Source organism: Mauremys reevesii, linkage group 1, assembly GCF_016161935.1.
Source record: "Mauremys reevesii isolate NIE-2019 linkage group 1, ASM1616193v1, whole genome shotgun sequence".
In the NCBI taxonomy this organism is placed as follows: Eukaryota; Metazoa; Chordata; order Testudines; family Geoemydidae; genus Mauremys; species Mauremys reevesii.
Window position 1 is genome coordinate 153,523,849 of NC_052623.1, and position 23,095 is coordinate 153,546,943.

Sequence of the window (23,095 nt, forward strand, 5' to 3'; positions counted from 1 at the left end):
ACATAATTTGAGATTATGATCTGGATTTTTCATTAATCAAATGGGCTTTTCAGTTGGTTTACCAACCAATGTAAGTGCTTCACGAGTCAAATGGAGGTGTACTGACATGAACTGTGTTTTGGGTAATTTTATGTTTGAGGGAGAAGGAAGAAAATTGAAAAATCTTTTAAGGCATTTTACATCAAATTGTTTTTATATTCACTAGAGAACTTTAAAACGTTATTAATGTTGAGCATTGCTGAAACCACTCCCCAATCATAACAAATCCTGCTTTTTTGTGTTTTTACTTGAGCACTTGGGTTGAAGACGGTAAAGGTAATAAACCATACCAAATTATACAGTAGATGTATAAGATTTTTTAATATTTATGATAATTGATAAGAATTTCATTTTGATAGTTGGCCGGATGCCTATAACCTGGGATTGGTACTACTTAGAGTGTTAAATCAAAGTGAATAAAAATGAATGAATTTGAGGGCAAATCCTGCCATTTTTGGGCACCTAAATCTCCCCTGTGAAAGGACTGAAGGATTTGACCTGAAATCCACTTTTTTTTTCAAATTGACTTTGATTTAACATACAGTACTAAACAATACCAATCCTGGGTTTTAGGTGACCTGACTTCAGTCAATGGGAGACATATCTGAATAAGGACTCCAGGAATGACCCTATGGGATAAATAATTTCCAATATCAGGGCTTGTGGTAATTCACAACTGAAGGATAAAATTGACGGTCCTTTATAACGTCCAGAAAAGTAAGAGATGTTGGGATTATATAACTGGAGAGAGTCTCCTTTAGTTCAATAAGTGGAACTAGAGTTTTAAACTTCAAAGATTCCTGTTATCACAGACATCTGGGATAGAACTCTGTGCAGTTGAAGAAATTTCAAATGCAATTAATGTCTTTCGGATTTTTACTTATTTAGGCCCAGATTCTACACTGGTATCTTCTAGCACAGAATGTACCACCTGTGCAAAGTTCCACTGATTTCACTGGGAGTCTGCATATGTGCAGGAGTCTATGCTAGTGGATCCCAATGATTGGGGCCTTAGTTACTTCTCACATTTTAAACTTCAACACACCTGAAATTTTATCTTGTCTCATTTATTCTTGTTAGGCTCCCTCCCTCCACAGTGTCTATTGTTTTTAACGCATGTTATTTACTTATAGAACTAGACATCGCAAGTTGAACTGCATGCATTTTGTCGTTTTCTCATGGACATTTCTAATCCATGTTGAACAATAACTATATCACAGTTCATAGGAAGTATGGAGGTGAAATGTGTTTCTTGCCAATTTTAAGTTTCAGGAAGAAAGAGAGGTTACTTACGAGTAACTGTAGTTCTTTTAGTAGATTGTAGGTACAGATTCAAACCCTAGGGTGTGCCTGTGCACTCTGCACCAGATATAACCCTCTGTAATGCAGTGCCACCGCTCACTATGCATGCTCCTTCAAAGGAATTAGCGTTTGAACCCGAGTTCTTATAAGATGTCATACCCCAGAGTCCCCTCAGTTCCTTTCAACCAGCAAAACCACACACATTATTCATCTGAATGAAAACCAACCCCAAACCTGTTTATTGGCAATTTTATGTTCCAGGGAAAAGGAAAAGATACTGAGACCCTTTTCTAAACCCAATACATCATGGATTCAGTCTTGGCCTCATTGACGTCAATGGCATTTTTATCACTGAATTCAATGGAGCCAGGATTTCACACCCTCATTTTCACCCTGTGTCTCTAACATGCTTTGGAATGTACAAATGACAAGTCCTACATAGTATTAATAACAACCTTTTCTTCAACATCCTCTAGAGCAGGGGTTTTCAAACTGTGGGTCGCAACCCACTACTGGGTCGCGGAATGGGAGGCACTGGGTCGTAGCAGCTCTGGTCAGCACTGCCGACGGTGCTGCCCAGCTAAGGTAGGCTAGTCCCTACCTGTTCTGACACCGCAGTGTGCCCCAGAAGCCGCCAGCAGCAGGTCTGGCTCCTAGGCAGGGGCGCCACGGGCCTCCTAGGAGCCAAACCTGCTGCTGGCACCCTAATTCCTGCCTCACCCCTGAGCCTACCCCAACCCAGAGCTCCTTCCTGCACCCCAAGCTCCTCATCCCTGGCCCCAGCACAGAGCTTGCATCCCCAGCCCAGAGCCCCCTCCCACACCCTGAACCCCTAATTCCTGGCTGCAACCTGCATCCCAGCCCTGAGCCCCTCCCACACCCCAAACCCGTTCGTTCGCAGGCATCAACAATTTTCTTCAAGAGGGTCACCAGAAAAAAAGGTTTGAAAACCACTGCTCTAGAGAACTTGGAAATTTTACCAATGGGAAACATTATTCAACAATCAAAATAAAATCTATTTTTCCATCTTTTCCTTGTGGAACATTTATAAAATTGTATTACTAATGTTAACCCAAATTAAACATTAGAGGCCATTACAGTGGATGCACAAATAGCTAAAGAGCACATATTCAGTAGTTTGTCCTCTTATTTGCTGCACCAGTTGTTACGGAAAGATCAGCATCCAATAATAATGCTTTATGTTTTACACTTCATAGTCAGTCAGTCAACAGGGTGTGATACAGGCAGAATTTGACCATGACATTTAAGTATCAGTTGTATAACACCATTACTGAATGAAGAAATTTTGGTGGCTGCATCACACATGAAAATTGCAATCTGCATGATGTGTAATGTGCTATTCAATCATTTGAATAACTGCTATTTAATCTGACACACCAGTACCTTAGAAATTATCTCTGAATCCCTCACTTGAACATAAACTAGTCAAAAACCAGATTTCCTGTCAATATTAATTAATGTTAACAATAAAAGACTTGCCTTGCTCTACATGCAAATTAGACAAATTCATCAATACAGAATAAATATCATCTTCTAATCTGAAGTATTTGAAGCACAGTCATGCATACTTCAAGATTTTTTTTTTATGTTTGAACATCCATGCATTGTAATACATTTTCAATATGCTTAGATATGCTCATTGTGTCTGGACTTAAAATCTGTCCCTAAAATTGGTGATGCATAAAATAGAACATACAATGGACTGGCTTTGCACACTTTTTCTCATTCATTATTGATGAACTATCATGACTTATAAGTGGCAGATAAAATGTTTTCATCAATTATTTGTGTCAAACAATGAATGCAAAGACAACTCACTGCATATCCTTTCTTCCTCTAGTTACACAATTCTCAGTTTGCAAATTTGAATTTAAAATATATTATACGCACCTGTACTATAAAGTAATGTTGTAGGGTATTAGATTTAGTTATATACATTATACATTACATAGGAAATACAAAAATTACTGTTGTAAAATGGACCTAACTTTATACAATCCCACTAACCAAGGCACAAGGGAAATGGGAAGGCTGCAATGCATGCATCACTTAATATTAAGATTGGCATTTTGAAACTACAAAAGACAGGACATTTCTTGGGCTGGGTTGTAATTTAGCCGGCTATAACTCCTTACCTAGCTTTTCTCTCAGCTAGACCCTTATTTTCTCAACTAATCCTCAAGCCAGGAGGATCCAGCAAACGGTTTTCTCCTGCTGGTGTCTGCCCTGATATGAGGGAGGAGTCAGCATTTATGTTGGTCCCTTTCTCTCAGTTCATCCCAATTGGTTTGGGAAGAGGGGAGTAATTCCCTGCCCTTTCCTCAATACTCCTGGCTCCAGCCCTTAAAAATACAGGATCGTCTCCCAAGCACATGCGTGGGTGTGCGTTTGTTAGTGTTATAGGGCTAAGCCACATGATAGGATGGACTGTATATTAGGCACGACAACCCTTAAAAGGGCTGACCATCCCATCACACTGGCCCAATGAATTCTTGCCCCTAAAGGAGCTCTTCCAACTACAACATCTGAATTCTCAGGCCTCTTACAATAAACCATTATTCAGTGGTTCAGGATTAGGTTGTCTAAATATGTCTCCTCTCCATTTATTCTCTGCCATCCTGTCCCACTCCGGCTGTTGTCTGACATAACTACTCTGGTACTCTTTATTACAATTACAGTGTTTTCTTTGTGGGACACATTTCCCACATAATCTAAGGGTCACAAAATGAGTCAGCACTCTTGTGATAGTTTTTGTTTCCAGTTCTGATTTGTGTCCATTTTTTCCTCACATAAAAACTGTCCATGCAGACAGACAATGCTTTCCATGGAAAATTAATTGTGTTTTGTTTTTTGCACCAGAATATTTTCCCCTTTAATATACATTGGATATGGATTCCCTTAGCACTCTAGGTTCTTCCTACTTAGTTTCTTCTTCTTCTGACAACTACCATCTAGATATTCTGGTTAGGAATCAACTTTACTATTTTCCATATAAAATTGTATGTGCATGATTGTGACTGGGAGCCATAAGCCCCAACACCCTTCCCCTCCTCCCCTCGCCCCATTTTCTAAGTTAAAAGGATTACTTTAGGTCCCTTACAAGGTACTTGGAAAGTGTGACTAGAATGGAAATTATATAAGTTTTTGCTTTCTCTACCTGACCTATTGCAAGAGTGTACACAAATGTACTATATCAATTAACTGAAAAAAGCTGACCTGTGCACTTGTAGTCGCCATTAAATGGGCAAAAAGATACATTTCCAAATGTTCACACTTTACTGGACAAGCATCTGCAATTCCATATAACCACTAATGTTATACCCGGTTCTATAGTGCTCAACTTAGGTGTTCTTAACAGTGCAAATTCTATTTATAATAGTGGCACAAATGACTATAAGGAAGTATTCTGCACCGCATTTACTCAGCCAAAACATCTGTTGGGAGAATGGTTTTTAATTGGATGGTTGCAACTTTAATAATGTTTAATGGGGCAGGAGTGTTAAACCACCCTGACCCCCCACAAACATACCGAAAAAAACCCTAGGTATTTACTTGGATCCAGTATAGTATTAAATGGCTTCCTTAACAAATAATCAATAATCAGGAGATCTGGCAGTTTCTCAATAAGACAATATTAAAGTCACAACTATCCCAAGGCAAAGGAAAGACAGAACAATAAGGGGCCAATATGACTACATAAGGAGCTCTTTAATGACCTGAAAATGAAAAATGAATCCCACAAAGTGGAAATATGGACAAATTCCTAGGGAGATGTACAAAATAACAGCACAAGCATGTAAGAACAAAATCAGAAAGGCTAAGGCGCAAAATAAGTTATTCCTAACAAGGTAATAAGAAAAGGTTCTTTAAATAAATTAGGCGCAAGGTAAAAATGAAGGAAAAGATGTAGGTCTGCAACCTAGTGAAGGAGGAGAGCTAATCATGCAAGGCTGGAAAGAACCTCAAGAAGTCATCAAGTCCAGTTCCATGCACCAAAGCAGAACCAAATAAACCTAGACTAAATATGCCCAGGTTTTTTCCACATGTCCTCACAGGTCAGGTTTTCTAGCCCTTTTATCATTTTTGTTTCCCTCCTCTGGACTCTCTAATTTGTCTACATCTTTCTTAAAGTGTGGTGCCCAGAACTGGACATAGTATTCCAAATGAGGCCTCACCAGTGCCTAGTACACAAGGACGATTACCTCCCATGTCTTACATTCACCCACGAAAGCTCATGCTCCAATACTTCTGTTAGTCTATAAAGTGCCACAGAACTCTTCATCGCTTTTTACAGATCCAGACTAACACAGCTACCCCTCTGATACTTGACTCCTTTTAATATACCCCATAATGATATTAGCCTTTTCTGCAACTGCATCACACTGTTGACTCATATTCAATTTGTGATCCACTACAACCTCCAGATCCTTCTCAGCAGTACAACCATCTAGTGAGTTATTCCCCATCTTGGAGTTGTGCATTTGATTTTTCCCTTCCTTAGTGAAGTACTTTGCCCTTGTCTTTATTGAATTTTATCTTGTTGATTTCAGACCAAGTCTCTAATTTGTCAAGGTCATTTTGAATTCTAATCTTGTCCTCCAAAGTGTGTTCTTAACAATGATGTCATCTGTAAATTTTATAAGCATGCTCTCCACTCCACTATCCAACTCATGAAAGAAAATATTGCATAGTACCAGATCCAGGACTAACCCCTGAGCAAATCCCACTAAACACTCAGTTTGACAGTGAACCATTGATAACAACTCTTTTAGTTTGGGCTTTCAACTAGCTGTGCACCCACCTTATGGTAATTTCATCTAGGCCACATTTCTCCAGTTTGCTTATGAGAATGTTATATAGAACTGTGTCAAAAGCCTTACTAAAAACCAAGATCCATCACATCTATTGCATCCCCCCATCCACTAGGCAAGTAACTCTGTCAAAGAAGGACATTAAGTTGGTTTGACATTTGTTCTTGACAAATCCATGTTGGCTATTCCTTATAGCCCTGTTATACTCCAGGTGCTTACAAACTGATTGTTTAATCATTTGTTCCAATATCCTTCCAGGAATCAAAGTTAGACTGACTGGTCTATAATCCCCAGGGTCCTTTGTTTTCCTTTTTAAAGATAGGTACTATGCTTGCCCTTCTCCAGTTCTCTGGAACATCACCCATCCTCCATTAGTTCTTGAAGATAATCGCTAATGGTTCTGACATTGCTTAAGGCTAGTTCCTTAAGTATCATAGGATGAATTTCATCAGGCCCTGCCAACTTGATTACATCTAATTTATCTAAATATTCTTTAATCTGTTCTTTCCCTATTTTGGCTTGCATTTCTTCCTTGTTCATATTAATATTATTGAGTATGTGGGCACCATTAACTTTTCTAGTGAAGACTGAAGCAAAATAGGCATTTTTGATGTCACCAGTTATTAGCTCTCCTTCCCTACAAGGTAAAGGACCTACACTTTTCTTCATCTTTCTCTTGCTCCTAAAGTATTTATAAAACTTCTACTTCTTGTCTTTTAAATCTCTTGCAAGGTACAACTCATTTTGTGGTTTAGCCTTTCTGATTCCACCTCCATATGCTCATGCTATTCTTTTGCACTCCTTAGCAATTTGTCTGTTTCTACTTTCTGTAGGATTCCTTTTTAGTTTAAGTTCTATTTTGATCTTAGGTACATGAGAGGAAATTCGGCCCCAGTGAAGTCAGTGCCAAAACTCCTATTGACTTTAATAGAACCAAGATTTCACCCACAGTCATTAATCAAAGTTTATTTGGTAAAAATCAGTTGTTGTGCACATGTCTACATTTTAAAATTTACTGGCATATTTTATAAAGACAAACTTTACAGCAAATTTTATATATTCTTCCTGTAACCCCTTAGAAGAAATTACATTTCTTGTCATCTTATCTGCTTGGTACTACTTTATCCTCTCCTTTTGTTGTTTATAAATACAGTAACTCCTCACTTAACATCCTCCTGCTTAACATTGTTTCGAAGTTACGTCGCCGCTCCCTTAGGGAACATACTCGTTTAAAGTTGTGCAATGCTCCCTTATAATGTCAATTGGCTGACTTTACAAGGGAGCATTGCACAAGTTTCTCTTCTCCGCCTCCTCCCCCTCCCTTCCTCCCTCCCTCCCAGAGCTTCCCCTGCTGCCCTTCAAAGCTGGCCAGAGAGAAGTGGCGCTTTGAAGGCGAAAGCGCCGCTTCTCTCCTGCCACTGGCTGCACAGCTGTCCCTGCTCCTCCTGAGTCCTCCATCCCGTGATCACAGGGCCGCATTCCAAAAGGGGCTTTACAGCTGCAGGCCAGGGCCCCGGGGCCCCCTTAGCCCAGGGCTCTGCAGCCCCTAAAGCCCCTGCATTCCGGGTGGCCCTGCCTGCCGGGGGGGTGGGCAGCTCCCAGAATCGCGGCCATAGGGGCGGTGCTGTGCAGAGCCACCTGCACATCCCCTGCACCAAACAGAAGCTGCCCCTGGTAAGTGCTCTGTACCTCCTGCTTGCCCCAGCCCTGAGCCTCCTCCCACACCCCCACCCTGAGCACCCTCCTGCACCCTAACTCCCTCCCAGACCCTGCACTCCCAGCCCCAGGGGTAAGCCAGGGGCACCTCCCCACCACAGTACAGTAAAGTACTGTACTGTACAGTATATAATGCCTTTTTTCTGCCCCCAGAAATGTCCTTGGAACCTAATCCCCTGCATTTACATTAAATCTTAGGGGAAAATTGGATTAGTTTAACATCGTTTCACTTAAAGTTGCATTTTTCAGGAACATAACTACAATGTTAAGTGAGGAGTTACTGTAATACCCATTGTTGTTAAGGAGAGCTAAATTTGCACAGTTAAATTTATTGAATGGACTTTTTTTTATTTTATAGCAAGCACAGGTAAGAGTGTATTGACACTGGGAAAGGATGTTGTAATGTATCTCAAGGAATTACTGTGAATAAATTTTTAGCTCTAGACTCAAATAATATTAAATTATCCATATACAAAATCTTTCTCTCCTAGCAATAAATTTTGCAGAGCCAGCTCATACCATACAGTTATTACATATTGAATTTGGTAGTTATAGGCTCTGGCTTAAAATAAGTTGTTAGTCTTGCTTGGTTAAAAAAGCATCCGAACATTGTATCAAAATAGGCATGTAAAATCCTCTCAGTGTATTGCCCTTGAAATCCATTTTAACGGCTGTACTTGGAGGCCATTTAAAAAAAAAAAAAAAAAAAAAAGGAAACTACCTGAAAATAAAATACTTTTTATTCTATACTTATGAATACAGATTTCCTTTTATATAGAAAATACAGAAACATATGTTCTTGATATACAGAATTTCACATCTTTCAGCATCACACCTTTGATACAGAATGCAGGACTTATGATTTCCTAAACCGTGGCAACTGCAGCAAAAGACAATAAGCCGCCTAAATGTTATGTGAGGAAATGACTGTTAAAATGGGGCTATTAAAAGGAAACACTGTGAAAATTAAACCACGCAGAGTCTTTTTTCACCAGTAAGAGCAACTTGCAAATTGTTACTCAATAGGATTTATTCAATGTTCATCAGATACAGATACCACAGATACGCATTGGACTGATTTGATGGGCTACCAAAAGACAAAATTCTTCCTTTTTGAGTATGATGTGACGTGGGTGAGCAAAGGAGTTGCTGAAAAGTGACAGGTTCTTGACCCTTCCTGCCTGCAAGATGTGTGCACAGTGCCTTACTGCTGCTCCAAAACAAAGAACTGTACACTCCCACCTACTGCCCACTGACGACAACATGTGCATGTGTGGGAGGAGGTTAAAGGCCTGACTGTGCACCCATGCTCGCTGACAACATTCTTTTAGGGCCACAGAGAACCAACAGACATGACAGCTAGTTTCCAAGATGATATCTGAACCCTGTTTTAGTCTGATAGAGGTGTGTTGGCAGGGGGAAGAAAGGCTGAAAGAAACATTCTGACTCCACTTTCTCTCTAGTACACCCACACACCAAACCAGAATTATTTTGCTCTTTATATGCATCCCTGTGGTGTACAGTAAAGTTGAAGACTGACAGGTACCATAGGCATATCTAAATCTATATAGCAGCTACTTCATCAGTAAACTTGGGAAGACAGAAGCAAGGGAATGTATTATTAATCAGAGAGAAGGAATCCAAGGGAACAGTTTACTAACATACTTAGAAATACTGAACCATGTATTGGCAAAGAGCTCAATACAAAATATTCACTAAAATCCCATGTCCTTGAAGGATATAGTCTATGGGTATGTCTACACTACGAAATTAGATTGATTTTATAGAAGTCGACTTTTAGAAATCAATTGCATATGTCCACACTAAGCACATTAAGTCGGAGTGCGTCCTCACTACCATGGCTAGCATCGACTTACAGAGTGGTACACTGTGGGTAGCTATCCCACAGTTCCCGCAGTCTCCACTGCCCATTGGAATTCTGGGTTAAGCTCCCAATGCCTGATGGGGCAAAAACATTGTTACACGTGGCTTTGGGTACATGTCATCAGTTGCCTTTTTTCCTGGGTTACCTGTGCAGATGCCATACCATGGCAACTGGTTTTCAAAGCCTCTCTGATGCGCAGCATGCCTTGCTGTGCTCTTCTAATTGCCCTGGTGTCTGGTGCAAAACGATTGTCTGCTGTTGCTTTCACAGAGAGAGGGGCGACTGATGAAATGTACCCAAAACCACCCACGACAATGTTTTTGCCCCATCAGGCATTGGGAGCTTAACCCAGAATTCCTGGGCAGAGACTACAGGAACTGTGGGATAGCTACCCAGTGCACCACTCCGTAAGTCAGCAAAGAATCCTGTGGCACCTTATAGACTAACAGACGTTTTGCAGCATGAGCTTTCGTGGGTGAATACCCACTTCTTCGGATGCAAGTAGTGGAAATTTCCAGGGGCAGGTATATATAAGCAAGCAAGAAGCAAGCTAGAGATAACGAGGTTAGATCAATCAGGGAGGATGAGGCCCTGTTCTAGCAGTTGAGGTGTGAAAACCAAGGGAGGAGAAACTGGTTCTGTAATTGGCAAGCCATTCACAGTCTTTGTTTAATCCTGAGCTGATGGTGTCAAATTTGCAGATGAACTGGAGCTCAGCAGTTTCTCTTTGAAGTCTGGTCCTGAAGTTTTTTTGCTGCAGGATGGCCACCTTAAGATCTGCTATTGTGTGGCCAGGGAGGTTGAAGTGTTCTCCTACAGGTTTTTGTATATTGCCATTCCTAATGTCTGATTTGTGTCCATTTATCCTTTTCCTTAGAGACTCCGTAAGTCGATGCTAGCCACGGCAGTGAGGATGCACTCCACCGACTTAATGCGCTTCATGTGGACATACGCAATCGACTGTATAAAATCAATTTCTAAAAATCGACTTCTATAAAATCAACCTAATTTCGTAGTGTAGACATACCCTATGAGAGTAAGGGGGAGACGTTTATGGCAGAGTGGGAGGCTGTGGCAAATCGCCTGGCATCTGATGTTGAGCAGCCAGACGCCAGGGCGATTAGAAGAGCACAGCAAGGCGCGCTGCGCATCAGAGAGGCTTTGAAAACCCATTTCATGACTGGCCAGGCTTCAGTGTAACAATTGTGTGTATTTCTCCTTGATGCAAACCCGCCCCCTTTGTCAATTTTAATTCCCTGTAAGCCAACCACCCTCCCGCTTTGAAATAAAGTAACTATTGTTTTGAAACCATGCATTCTTTCTTTATTAAATTTAAAAAAAAGGAGATAACTGACAAGGTAGCCTGGGTGGGTGAGGGAGGAGGGAAGGACAAGGCCATATTGATTTTTAGTGTGGCTACAATAAGCAAACTGTTTGAATGACAGCCTTCTGTTGCTTGGGCCATCCTCTGGAGTGGGACGGCTGGGTGCCCAAAGCCTTCCCCCATGTTCTTGGGCATCTGGGTGAGGAGGCTATGGAACATGGGGAGGAGGGTAGGCGGTTATACAGTGGATGCAGCGGGGTCTGTGCTCTTGTTGGCTTTCCTGCAGCTCCAACAGACACTTCATCATATCCGTTTGCTCCCCCATTAGCCTCAGCATCGCATCCTGCCTCCGCTCTTCACGCTCACTTAATTCTTTCCTGGCCTCTGCCACTGAATGCCTCCATGCATTAAGCTGTGCCCTATCAGTGCATGAGCTTGGAAAACATGTCATCGCAAGTGCATTTTTTTCCGCCTTCTAATCCGCGATAACCTCAGGGACAGATATGATAGGGGGAGCGTAGAAACATTCTACGCTCTACGATTCTGGGGGGACTGCATGGTCACTTGTGCTGCTGAGTTTGCCACGCTGACCAAACAGGAAATGAAATTCAAAAGTTCCCAGGGCTTTTCCTGTGTACCTGGCTAGTGCATCAGAGTTCATAGTGCTGTCCAGAGCGGTCACAATGGAGCACTCTGGGCTAGCTCCCAGAGGCCAATACCATCAATTTGTGTCTGCACTACCCCAAATTCAACCCAGCAAGGTCGATTTTAGCACTACTCCCCTCGCCGGGGAGGAGTACAGAAGTCGATTTTAAGATCCCTTTAGGTCGATGGAACGGGGTTGCTTGCGTAAACGCATTCATTATAAAATCGACCTAATGCGGCTAAATTCGTCCTAACCCTATAGTGTAAACCAGAGCTTTGTTGTTCCCACAAAACCCAGGATAGTAACTAATGTTATAGAAACAACTAAAATCAGGTAGAATGTTTTAAGTTAGCATAAACCAATTTACATTATATCAATTATTGAGCAGAACTGTAATGACTCCTAGTAGTATCTTTCTAAAATGCACTTGTGGAAGATAATAGAATAAAGATATTAATGTTGGACTGACAACTCTCACAATCTTCTACTTTTATACACTGGAACAACACACAACATTTATATCTACTGTTTGTCTTCTGACAATAAGAAATACTGGTTGTTCCACTTTGTTTAGTACGACCCTTCCCTCACTCATCAGCCTGCCTGGAGATGTAACCTGCTTGAGAACCAAACTCAGAAATGTAAGAATATTTCTTGGTATTATGAATAATTAATTTTTTAAAAAAAAATTGCAGTGAGGAAGTAAACTAACAGTAATTTGGCATATACTGTATGCTGACAGGACTGTCCTTGAGAAAAACTGACAATTTTTCATTTCTTTCTTTTTTAAATGAGCAGTTCTGAAAATATTTCACCAAGGAAAGGATTTTTTTTATTCTCCAATCAGTTTGTATGGTCATAAAACCCTTCTAATGACCTACCTGTACAGTGACAGCCATGATAAATTGATTAATGATAATGGTAAGGCAAAAGGATGGTTAGCAAGTCTCTAATATATACTGTCCAATTACTTATTTTAAAATCAAACTATGATGTCTAAGCTTAGCTAATAAATGTGACTTTTTTCTTATTAGTGTAACCCATCATTCCCCGCCCCCCCCCACCGCGCCCCATTCTCTCCCTTCCATTGTGTTTTATAGCTACCTGTTAAATTCTAAATACGGACAAGATGTAAGTTGTTTGGGGTGGGGGGAAGGATTGTCTTATAGTTTGTTTATACAGTGCTCAGCACAATGGGCCCCCATCTTGACTGGCGTCTCTGGTCAGAACTATAGTACAAATAATCTGTTATTTCTGGTCTGATCAAAACAAAACTATCGAACACAGAGTATTTTTATTATACCAGAGTGTATATTGCACATGCAGTTTTTTTCTTTACTGTTTCAAACTCTGCGGGTTATTTATTTTCAGTTCCAGAAATGTTCATTGTTAAGAACACACATGGAGGATTCATCAATGTAAAAACATAGGGAACGTTGTGGCAGAGCAATCTTAGTGATTTCTGATGTGGTAAGGTTTCCTCAATCCTATTTCAAATCATATTTAGGCCTGGGCATGGGAAAGAAATTGCAATTGTTAAATTGGTTGATTATCTCCTGACGATGGATTAGCTAAAGTGCCTGTGCTGATTTTTTGCATCTATCTGAGCAGTTTCTGATATTCCTGACTACATGTTTTTGTTGATGTCTGCAAATGTCAATGGAATTGCTTCAGTGGCTCCATTCCTTTTTCTATAAAAGGTTTCAGAGGGTAGTGTGGGGCAATCAATCTTCTGCCTGAGCCTGCTCTCAACTGGGCGTGCACAGTTTCCTATTTCATTACTCTAGTCTGTTTAAAGCTGAGATGGGGTGGGCCAATGAGGGAATATCCACTGTGGTGTAAACTGAAGACACCCAGTCTTACAGTTCCACCACACCTGGCCCACTGAGAAAAAGGGATTGATTCTCCACACAATTACATGCCAGTGTAAGAGAATGCAGAATCTGATGCACAGCATCTACGTAACATCCTTTGAATTTCTAAACATTGTATATGACAATTTCCTCGCTCAAAAAATGTTGCAGCAAGCAGGGGTAACTTCTATATTAGACCTTGCCTTAACACATAAAGAGGAACTAATCACAGAACTAAAAAAGTTAATGGTAGCTTAGGTAGAAGTGATCCTGACATAATCAAATTTATAATGTGCAAACAGAATAAGCTCCAGACCACTAATCTATATACTTGGCACTTCAATAGCATCAATTTCACAAAGGTGAAAATGATGAGCTATGCCAGCTGGGAAGAATTTAATCAGAAAAATTTGAATGATAATTGGGAACCATTTAAGGACACCTTATTAGATGCCCAAAAGCCACAATCCCACAACTAAGAAAGAAAGCCATGATGGTTAAAAAAACAACCTGGTTTAGAAGGAGAGGAGGAGGCAGCAGTAAAAATAAAAATATACAAATGGAAGGAAGGAGAAGATGATAGTAAGGAATATAAATCAGAATTTAGGAATTGTAGAAAATTGATAAGGGAAGCCAAAGGACACAAGGCAAAATCTATGGCCAGCAAAATTAGGGGGAAATAAGAAGTTTCTTAAATATATTAGGAAGAAAAAGAATTTTGATGATGATATTATACCATTACTAGATGGAAATGGTAGAATTATCATTAATAGTGCAGAAAAGAGAGAGGTGTTCAATAAATATATCTCTTCTATATTTAGAGAAAAACAGATGATGCAGTCTCATCATATGGTAAGGATAAAAGTCTTGCCATTCCTCTAGTATCTTTGGAGGATGTTAAATAGAAGCTACTATAGTCAGACATTTTTAAATCAGCAGGTCCAGATAACTTGCATCCAAGAATTTTAAAAGAACTAGCTGAGGAACTCACTGGACCATTAATATTGATTTTCAGTAAGTCTTGGAACAGTGGGAAAGTTCCAGAAGACTGGAAGAAAGCTAATGTTGTGCCAATTTTTTAAAAGGGTAAATGGAATGACCTGGATAATTACAGGCCTGTCAGTCTGATACTGATCCCAGGCAACATAATGGAGTGGCAAATACAGGACTTGATTAATAATGCACTAAAAGAAGGTAGTGTAATTACTGAAAATTAGCCTGGGTTTATTCACAATAGATCTGGTCATATTAACTTAATATCTTTTTTAATGAGATTACAAATTTGACTGACAATGGTAATAGGGTTGACTTAATATACTTAGACTTCTGTGAGATGTTTGACTTGATACATCATGACATTTTGATTAAAAAACTAGAATGTAACATAAAGTTAACACTAAATGGATTGAAAACTGGCTAACTGTTATAGCTCTCAAAATCAACGAGAAGTCCGGTGGCACCTTAAAGACTAACACATTATTTGGGCATAAGCTTTCATGGGTAAAAACCCCACTTCTTCAGATGCATCATCACCTAGATCTGTTTCCATTTGGGTCTTGCAGGAATCGATTTTTGGCACTATACTATTTAATTATTTTATCAATGATCTGAAAAAGAACTAATATATGAAAATAATGAAAAGGACAGGTCACTGATTTAGAGTGATTCGGATCACTTTATAAACTTGGTGTTTTAATATGGTTAAATGAAAATTTATACATCTAGGAACAAAAATGTAGGCCATACTTATAGAATGGGGGCATCTATCCTGGGAAGTAGTGACCCTGAAAGAGATTTGTGGGAGGTGGATTATCAAGTGAACATGAGTGGAGAGGTTATTTTCACCTCTGTATTTGGCACTCGTATGACTGCTGCTGGAATCCTGTTCTGGTGCCCATAATTCAAGAGGGATATTGATAAATTTGAGAAGGTTCAGAAAAGACCCGTGAGAATGATTACAGGATTAGAAAACATCCCTTATAGTGACAGATTCAAAGAGCTCTATCCATTTAGCTTAGCAAAGAGAAGGGCAAGAGGTGACTTGATTAGTCTATAAGTATCTCCATAGGGAACAAATATTTTATACTGGGCTCCTCAATCTAACAGAGAAAGGTCTAACATGTTCCAATGGCTGAAAATTGAAACTAGACAAATTCAGACTGGAAATAAAGCACAAGTTTTTAAATGATGAGAGTAACTAATCATTTGAACAATATACCAATGGCTATGGCAGATTCTATGTCACTGACCATTTTTAAATCAAGATTGGATTTTTTTCTAAAACATATGCTGTAGGCATTATTTTGAGGAAGTTCTACAGCCTATGCTGTACAGGGTCTCAGACTAGATGATCAAAACGGTCCCTTCTGGCCTTAGAATCTATAAAACTAGGACACTCAGTCTGGATCAAGGACGTTTGAGAGATGGATTAAGATAATTAGACAAGATTGAGCTAATGTTAGTAAAATGGAGTAATCATCCCGAAATACTGAGGAGCCAACTTGTCCAGCATTTGTCCCACAGGCTCAGTTTGGAGGTCTTATTTGATCCAAGTAGTTAAAGTAGTAATTATGATCAAGAATATTTTTCTAATCTACAGTTAGTGGTTTCACCATGATATGACTGCTTTCTGTGGATGTTGACTGTGCTACAGTTATGCATACTTTTGTTGCCAATACTAGACTGCTGCAATTGGCTTTACATGGGGCTAAACCTTGGAATCATTTAGAAGCTGAAGTTAGTACCAATTGCTGCATTAAGGAAGCATTACACAGTACATTGGCAACAAGTGCAGACCACAAAGCACCAGTTAGGATCAGGGCATTATTCTAAGTGTTCACCTAAAAAGCTTAAATTGTTTGGGATCTGGCTACCTATGAGGTTACCCTTCTCATGCATTACTGCTACAGTTGTGATCAGCAGAGGCACTTGAGCTGGATCCTCTTAGGGTACGTCTACACTACGGGATTATTCCGATTTTACATAAACCGGTTTAGCAAAACAGATTGTATAAAATAGAGTGCGCGCGGCCACACTAAACACATTAAATCGGTGGTGTGCGTCCACGGTCCGAGACTAGCGTCGACTTCTGGAGCGTTGCACTGTGGGTAGCTATCCCGTAGCTATCCCATAGTTCCCGCAGCCTCCCCCGCTCCTTGGAATTTCCGGGTTGAGATCCCAGTGCCTGATGGGGCAAAAATCATTGTTGCGGGTGGTTCTGGGTACAGCCTCACCTCTCCCTCCCTGAAAGCAGCAGACAACCGTTTCGCGTCTTTTTTGCTTCGTGAACTGTGCAGACGCCATAACACAGCAAGCTTGGACCCTGCTCAGCTCAATACCGCAATCGTGGATGTTTTAAACACCTCGCGCACTCTCGTGCAGTATATGGTGAACCAGGACCTTCAATCCGAGGCGAGGAGGAGGCGGATACGGCAGCGCAGCGATGACAGTGATGAGGACGTAGACACAGAATTCTCTCAAACCGCGGGCCCCTGCGCTTTGGAGATCCTGATGGTAATGGGGCAGATTCTATCCACTGAACGCCGATTTTGGGCCCGGGAAACAAGCACTGACTGGTGGGACCGCATTGTATTGCAGGTGTGGGACGATTCCCAGTGGCTGCGAAACTTTCGCATGCGTAAGGGCACTTTCATGGAACTTTGGGACTTGCTTGCCCCTGCCCTGAAACGCCATAATACCAAGATGAGAGCAGCCCTCACAGTAGAGAAGCGAGTGGCGATAGCCCTGTGGAAGCTTGCAACGCCAGACAGCTACCGGTCAGTCGGGAATCAATCTGGAATTGGAAAATCTACTGTGGGGGCTGCTGTGATGCAAGTAGCCAAAGCAATCACTAAGCTGCTGCTACGAAAGGTTGTGACTCTGGGAAACGTGCAGGCCATAGTGGATGGCTTTGCTGCACTGGGAATCCCTAACTGTGGGGGGGCGATAGATGGAACACATATCCCTATCTTGGCACCGGAGCACCAGGGCACCCAGTACGTAAACCGGAAGGGGTACTTTTCAATGGTGCTGCAAGCACTGGTGGATCATAAGGGACGTTTCACCAACATCCACGTGGGATGGCCAGGGTGGGTTCGTGACGCTCGCGTATTCAGAAGCACTACTCTGTTTAAATGGCTGCAGCAAGGGAATTACTTCCCAGACTAGAAATTAACAGTTGGGGATGTTGAAATGCCTGTCGTTATCCTGGGGGACCCAGCCTACCCCTTGATGCCATGGCTCATGAAGCCATACACAGGCAGCCTGGACAGTGGTCAGGATCTGTTCAATTACAGGCTGAGCAAGTGCAGAATGGTGATGGAATGTGCCTTTGGCCGTTTAAAGGCGCGCTGGCGCACATTACTGACTCGCTCAGACCTCAGCCAAACCAGTGTCCCCTTTGTTATTGCTGCTTGCTGTGTTCTCCACAATCTCTGTGAGAGTAAGGGGGAGACCTTTATGGCGGGGTGGGAGGCTGAGGCAAATCACCTGGCTGCTGATTACGCGCAGCCAGACACCAGGGAGATTAGAAGAGCACACCAGGAAGCGGTGCGCATCAGAGAAGCTTTGAAAACGAGCTTCATCAATGGCCAGGGTACGGTGTGACTGCTGTGTTTGTTGATGAACACCCACCCCCCTTGATTGACTCATTCCCTGTAAGCAACTCACCCTCCCCCTTCGAGTACAGCTTACTTATGCAAATAAAGGCACTATATTTTAAAAATCATGATTTATTTATTAATTCATTATAAAAAGAGGGAGAGAAGTAAGGGTGTGGTTTGGGAGGAGGATAGGAGGGATGGAGAAGGGCAGTAAAAAAATTTCACAGTAACGACAGCCTTCTGGTTGGGCTGTCCATGGGGGTGGAGTGGGCAGGTGCACGGAGCCTCCCCTCACGCATTCTTACATGTCTGGGTGAGGAGGATGTGGAACATGGTAAGGGTTGAGGGTGGTTATACAGGGGCTGCAGCGGCACTCTGTGATCCTGCTGCCGTTCCTGAAGCTCCACCAGATGCCGGAGCATGTCAGTTTGATCACGCAACAGCCCCAGAGTTGCATCCCGCCACCGCTGATTTTCCTGCCGGTCTTTCTGCCGCCACCTCTCATCTCGGGTGTCTCTCCTGTCCTCACGTTCACTGGCATCTTTCCTATAATTTGATACCACATTCTTCCACTCATTCAGATGAGCTCTTTCCTTGCGTGTAACTTCCATAATATCCGAGAACATTTCATCTCGCGTCTTCTTTTTCCTCCACCTTATCTGGGCTAGCCTTTGGGATGGAGTAGGGAGGCTTGAAAAATTTGCAGCTGCATGAGGGAGAGAAGTATTTAAAAAGATACATTTTACAGAACAATGGTTATACTCTTTCACAGTGAACAGCACTATTCACCTTACATAGCACATGTGATTTCCCTACAAGGTCACATTTTTCATCTTAATACTGAGTGCCTGCAGCTCTGGGGTTACAGATCTCACAGACACAGGTCCAGGCATCAGAATTCAGCTTGCATGCGGCCATGGTAAGCCACTGTCTTTCGGCTTCTGCAGTGATTTACCCCTCCCCCCAACGCATGGCTAATACCATGCTAGCTCCCTGCTAATCAACACCCTTCCCCCGCCCCCCCCCCCCCCCGACTGCCTGGCTGGTAGCTTGGGGAAGATCCCCACTGACCAAACGCGAAAAAGATCATCGGCATTTCACTCCTCCCCTCCCCCCGCTTGGCTACGTGCAGGAAAGGGTTTTCTTTTAAGGTGCTGCAGTCCACGAACCCAGTAGGAAAATGGCCATCCCCCTTACTTAAATTCCTGATTTTCAACCAGGTTACCCTGAACGATATCACTTTGCTGAGGATAACACAGTGAGATAAAGAACGGATGCTTCTTGAATGCCAGCAATCACCGGGACCATACGCAGCTATGCTTTGCCATGCAATGATACCTGATTACTCGCTACATGCATGGCGTGGTAAAGTGTCCTACCATGGTGGACGGAACAAGGTTGCCTTGCCCAGAAACCTTCTGCAAAGGCTTCTGGAGTACCTCCAGGAGCGCTTCATAGAGATGTCCCTGGAGGATTTCCGCTCAATCCCCAGACATGTTAACAAACTTTTCTAATTAAGTATACTATCAGCGAATGCATCCCAAGTCCTCAGGGCAAATCAATCATTAAAAAACGTTTGCTTAAAAAACCATCTTTGATATTTGCAAAGGTACACTCACCAGAGGTCCCTTCCATGGCTTCACTGTCTGGGGTAGTGGGTTGGGAGGGTAATTCCGTCAGGGTGAGAAAAATCTCCTGGCTGTTGGGGCTCACGGAGTGCTGTGTGCTCTCTGCAAGGTCGTCCTCCCTCACCTTCTTCATCGTCATCTTCCCCGTCCGCATAATCCTCAGCCATGGCAGAGATTACAACCCCCACCTCAGAATCCACAGACAGGGGTGGGGTACTTGTGGCGCAGCCCCCTAAAATTGCATGCAGCTCAGCGTAGAAGCGGCATGTTTTTGGCCCTGCCCCGGACCTTCCGTTTGTTTCTTTGGTTTTCTGGTAGGCTTGTCTGAGCTCCTTGACTTTCACTCTGCACTGCAGTGAGTCCCTGGTGTGGCCTTTATCCGTCATAGACCTTGCAATTCTTTCAAATACTTTTTCATTTCGTCTTTTTGAACGCAGTTCTGTTAGCACTGAATCCTCTCCCCAGATAGCGATCAGATCCAGTACCTCCCATGCAGTCCATGCTGGGGCTCTTTTTCGATTCTCAGGAGACTGCATTGTTACCTGTGTAGATGAGCTGTGCATGGTCACCTGTGCTGATGAGCTCTCCACGCTGGGGAAGCAGGAAATGAATTTCAAAACTTCGCGGGGCTTTTCCTGTTTATCTGGTCAGTGCATCAGAGTTCAGAATGCTGTCCAGAGCGGTCACAGTGGTGCACTGTGGGATACCGCCCGGAGGTCAATACCGTCGATTTGCGGCCACACTAACCCTATTCCGATATGTTAATCCCAATATTAGTGCTACTCCTCTCGTCAGGGAGGAGTAGAGAAACCGATTTAAAGAACCATTAAAATCGATATAAGGGGCCTCTTAGTGTGGACGGGTGTGGCGTTAAATCGGTTTAACGCTCCTAAAACCGGTTTAAACGCGTAGTGTAGACCAGGCCTTACACTCCTATTTTAAGTGGGAGACAGCTGCTGATCAGGCATTTTTCTTGAAGTGTTTTCAACTCTGGAACTTGTTATTGCCTTGTTCCACCAGAGCCCAAATTTATTAAACTTCAGTTACATTGTTTGTAGTTTACATGTTATCATGATAAAGAAACCTAGAATCATGAATATGTCTTATAAATAAATAAAATGAACCCTGGACTGACAGGAAGATAAATAATAATTGGCCTTCTGTATAGCTAGCTTCCATAATATGTGAAGGGGACTTTTTACTGCCAAGAATACTTAGAAAGCAAACTGAGTATTTCAAATTATATTTCATTCTATGATTTGAAAAGTAATGTTCTTAACCATAAGTAATTCTAAATCTCTTGGCAAGTTATCAGTATTGCTTCATATGTCTGTGGTAGTTCCTCTGCTGTGCCAAGACAGTCATTTGTACAGAGTCCACATTCAGTTCTCAAACCTCTTTTCTATCTTCTCCTTACTTGTATCTGTAACTATCAATCTTGGTGATACACATCAGGCCTCCTAAAGCTATAGGATTTAAAACTCTAGCATGTGCAGAATTGTGACACCTGCCTTCTCATATGCTAAAAATATGTGAAGATCTCATCCCCTCCTGAAACATCTTCAGCCTGTTCAGTTCAGGACCCAGTTCAATCCAAAAGAACTTTTCCTTGTTTTCGGCCTCCAAATAAACTTAAAATGTCACTAAGGCAGACTGATTCCTCTCCCCACTTCCTCCACTCATTTAGCACTACTGTCCTCTCTGTCTTTTCACACATCACCACTTTAGCTCTAATATTTACCTGTTCGGTGGTAGGAAGAAACAGCAGAAGTCCACCTTTTCCCCCATACTCAACAAATTTTCTTCAGATCTTAATTTAAAATATATATATCTTTTTCCAATGCCTCTGACAATATTCTCTCTTTTATAAAATGTCTTTTCATAAATGTTATATAATTTCTATCATATGCCAAAATCACATTTTATAATTCTTGAAAGTTTAGGGATACAGATATATAAAAGATGTAATATACCAATAAAGTTGTAACACCACAATATACAATCAGTAACTGAATTTTAAAACCTACCTGTGTGTTTTGCCTTGCTTTATTTGGCTGGCTTGATCCAATTGCTCAGGCACAGTTAAGTAAGTTGTAGATTCCACTAAAATAACCCTGGGAAAAAAGCAAACATGCATTCTTACTTACATCTTATTTACAAAATGAAAGTTTATTATTTTATCTAAAAATCTGAAACAAAGTCCTGGTAAAGAAAAATTATTATTGTCCTCTCATTGGAAAACTTAAAAAGTACACTAAACTGTGCAAAAATATAAGGGACAAGAAGTTTACTTTTTTTTCAAAATTATGAATCAAGTTTCAAATTCACAAAAATTCCAAGACACTTTTCAAAACTTAAGCCACAATTAACTTAATAATAGGAAAAAATGGTTCCTAACCTTTCTGTATCTGTTATTCTTCAAGAGGTGTTGTGCATTTCCATTCCACTGTCGGTGAGTGCATGATGAGTTCACAGTTGGAGATTTTTTCCCCCTCAATGGTACCTGTTGGGGAGGCTCAAATTTCCTTTGCTGCCACATGCCACTGTCTTCAGGTATAAAGGGGGGAACCACCCCAACTCCCTTCAGTTCCTTCTTACGATAGAGGTAGGAGGGCGGGTTGTGGTATGGACACATGCAACACATCTCGAACAACAATTACAGAAAGGTTAGTTACCATTTTTTCTTCTTTGAGCGGTTTCATATGTCCATTCCAATGTAGGTGGCTCACAAGCAGTTCGGTCTGCAGGTGGACTTGGAGTCCACCTGAACAGTGATTGTAGAACAAGATGCCCAAATCTGGCATCGTTCCTGGACAGATGGCAATAGTATAATAATGGGCAAACATGTGCACTGACAACTAAGTCGCCACTTTACAAATGTCCAGAATAGGTACTTGTACCAGGAAAGCCGTGGATGCTGTGTGCTATCTAGTCCAATAGATACAGTGACCATTCGTAGTAATCGGTAAAGGACCTGCTCAACTGATCTGTCAGTGTACTCTACATCCCTGGAAGGTAAGCAGCTCTGAGATGGAGATGGCGATGGAGAATTCCCACAATCAAGTAGACCAGGCTTCTCCCTGCCTGTCCAAATAAAACAAAGTTGCTGTGCTGTCTGTTAACACTAGCAGATTTTTCCCTTGATAAGTGGAAGGAAGGTTAAATGAGCTAGATGAACAGTTCACAATTTCCTGACATTCATATTCATCTTCAAATCTTGGGCAGATCAAAGACCCTGAGTCTCCTGGAACCCAATGTGGGATCCCCAA

At 41.7% G+C, this 23,095-nt stretch overlaps 1 protein-coding gene across 5 annotated transcripts in view; it reads right to left on the minus strand.

Annotated features, from left to right (window-relative positions):
• Window positions 1-23,095, minus strand: part of CFAP47 (cilia and flagella associated protein 47) — a 642,607-nt gene that overhangs the window by 378,540 nt on the left and 240,972 nt on the right. For all 5 annotated transcript variants that reach the window (XM_039536653.1, XM_039536643.1, XM_039536662.1 and 2 more), the window contains one exon: window positions 21,854-21,940. In XM_039536653.1, coding sequence (XP_039392587.1) covers window positions 21,854-21,940 — 87 coding nt within the window. The remainder of the gene's footprint in view (window positions 1-21,853; window positions 21,941-23,095) is intronic.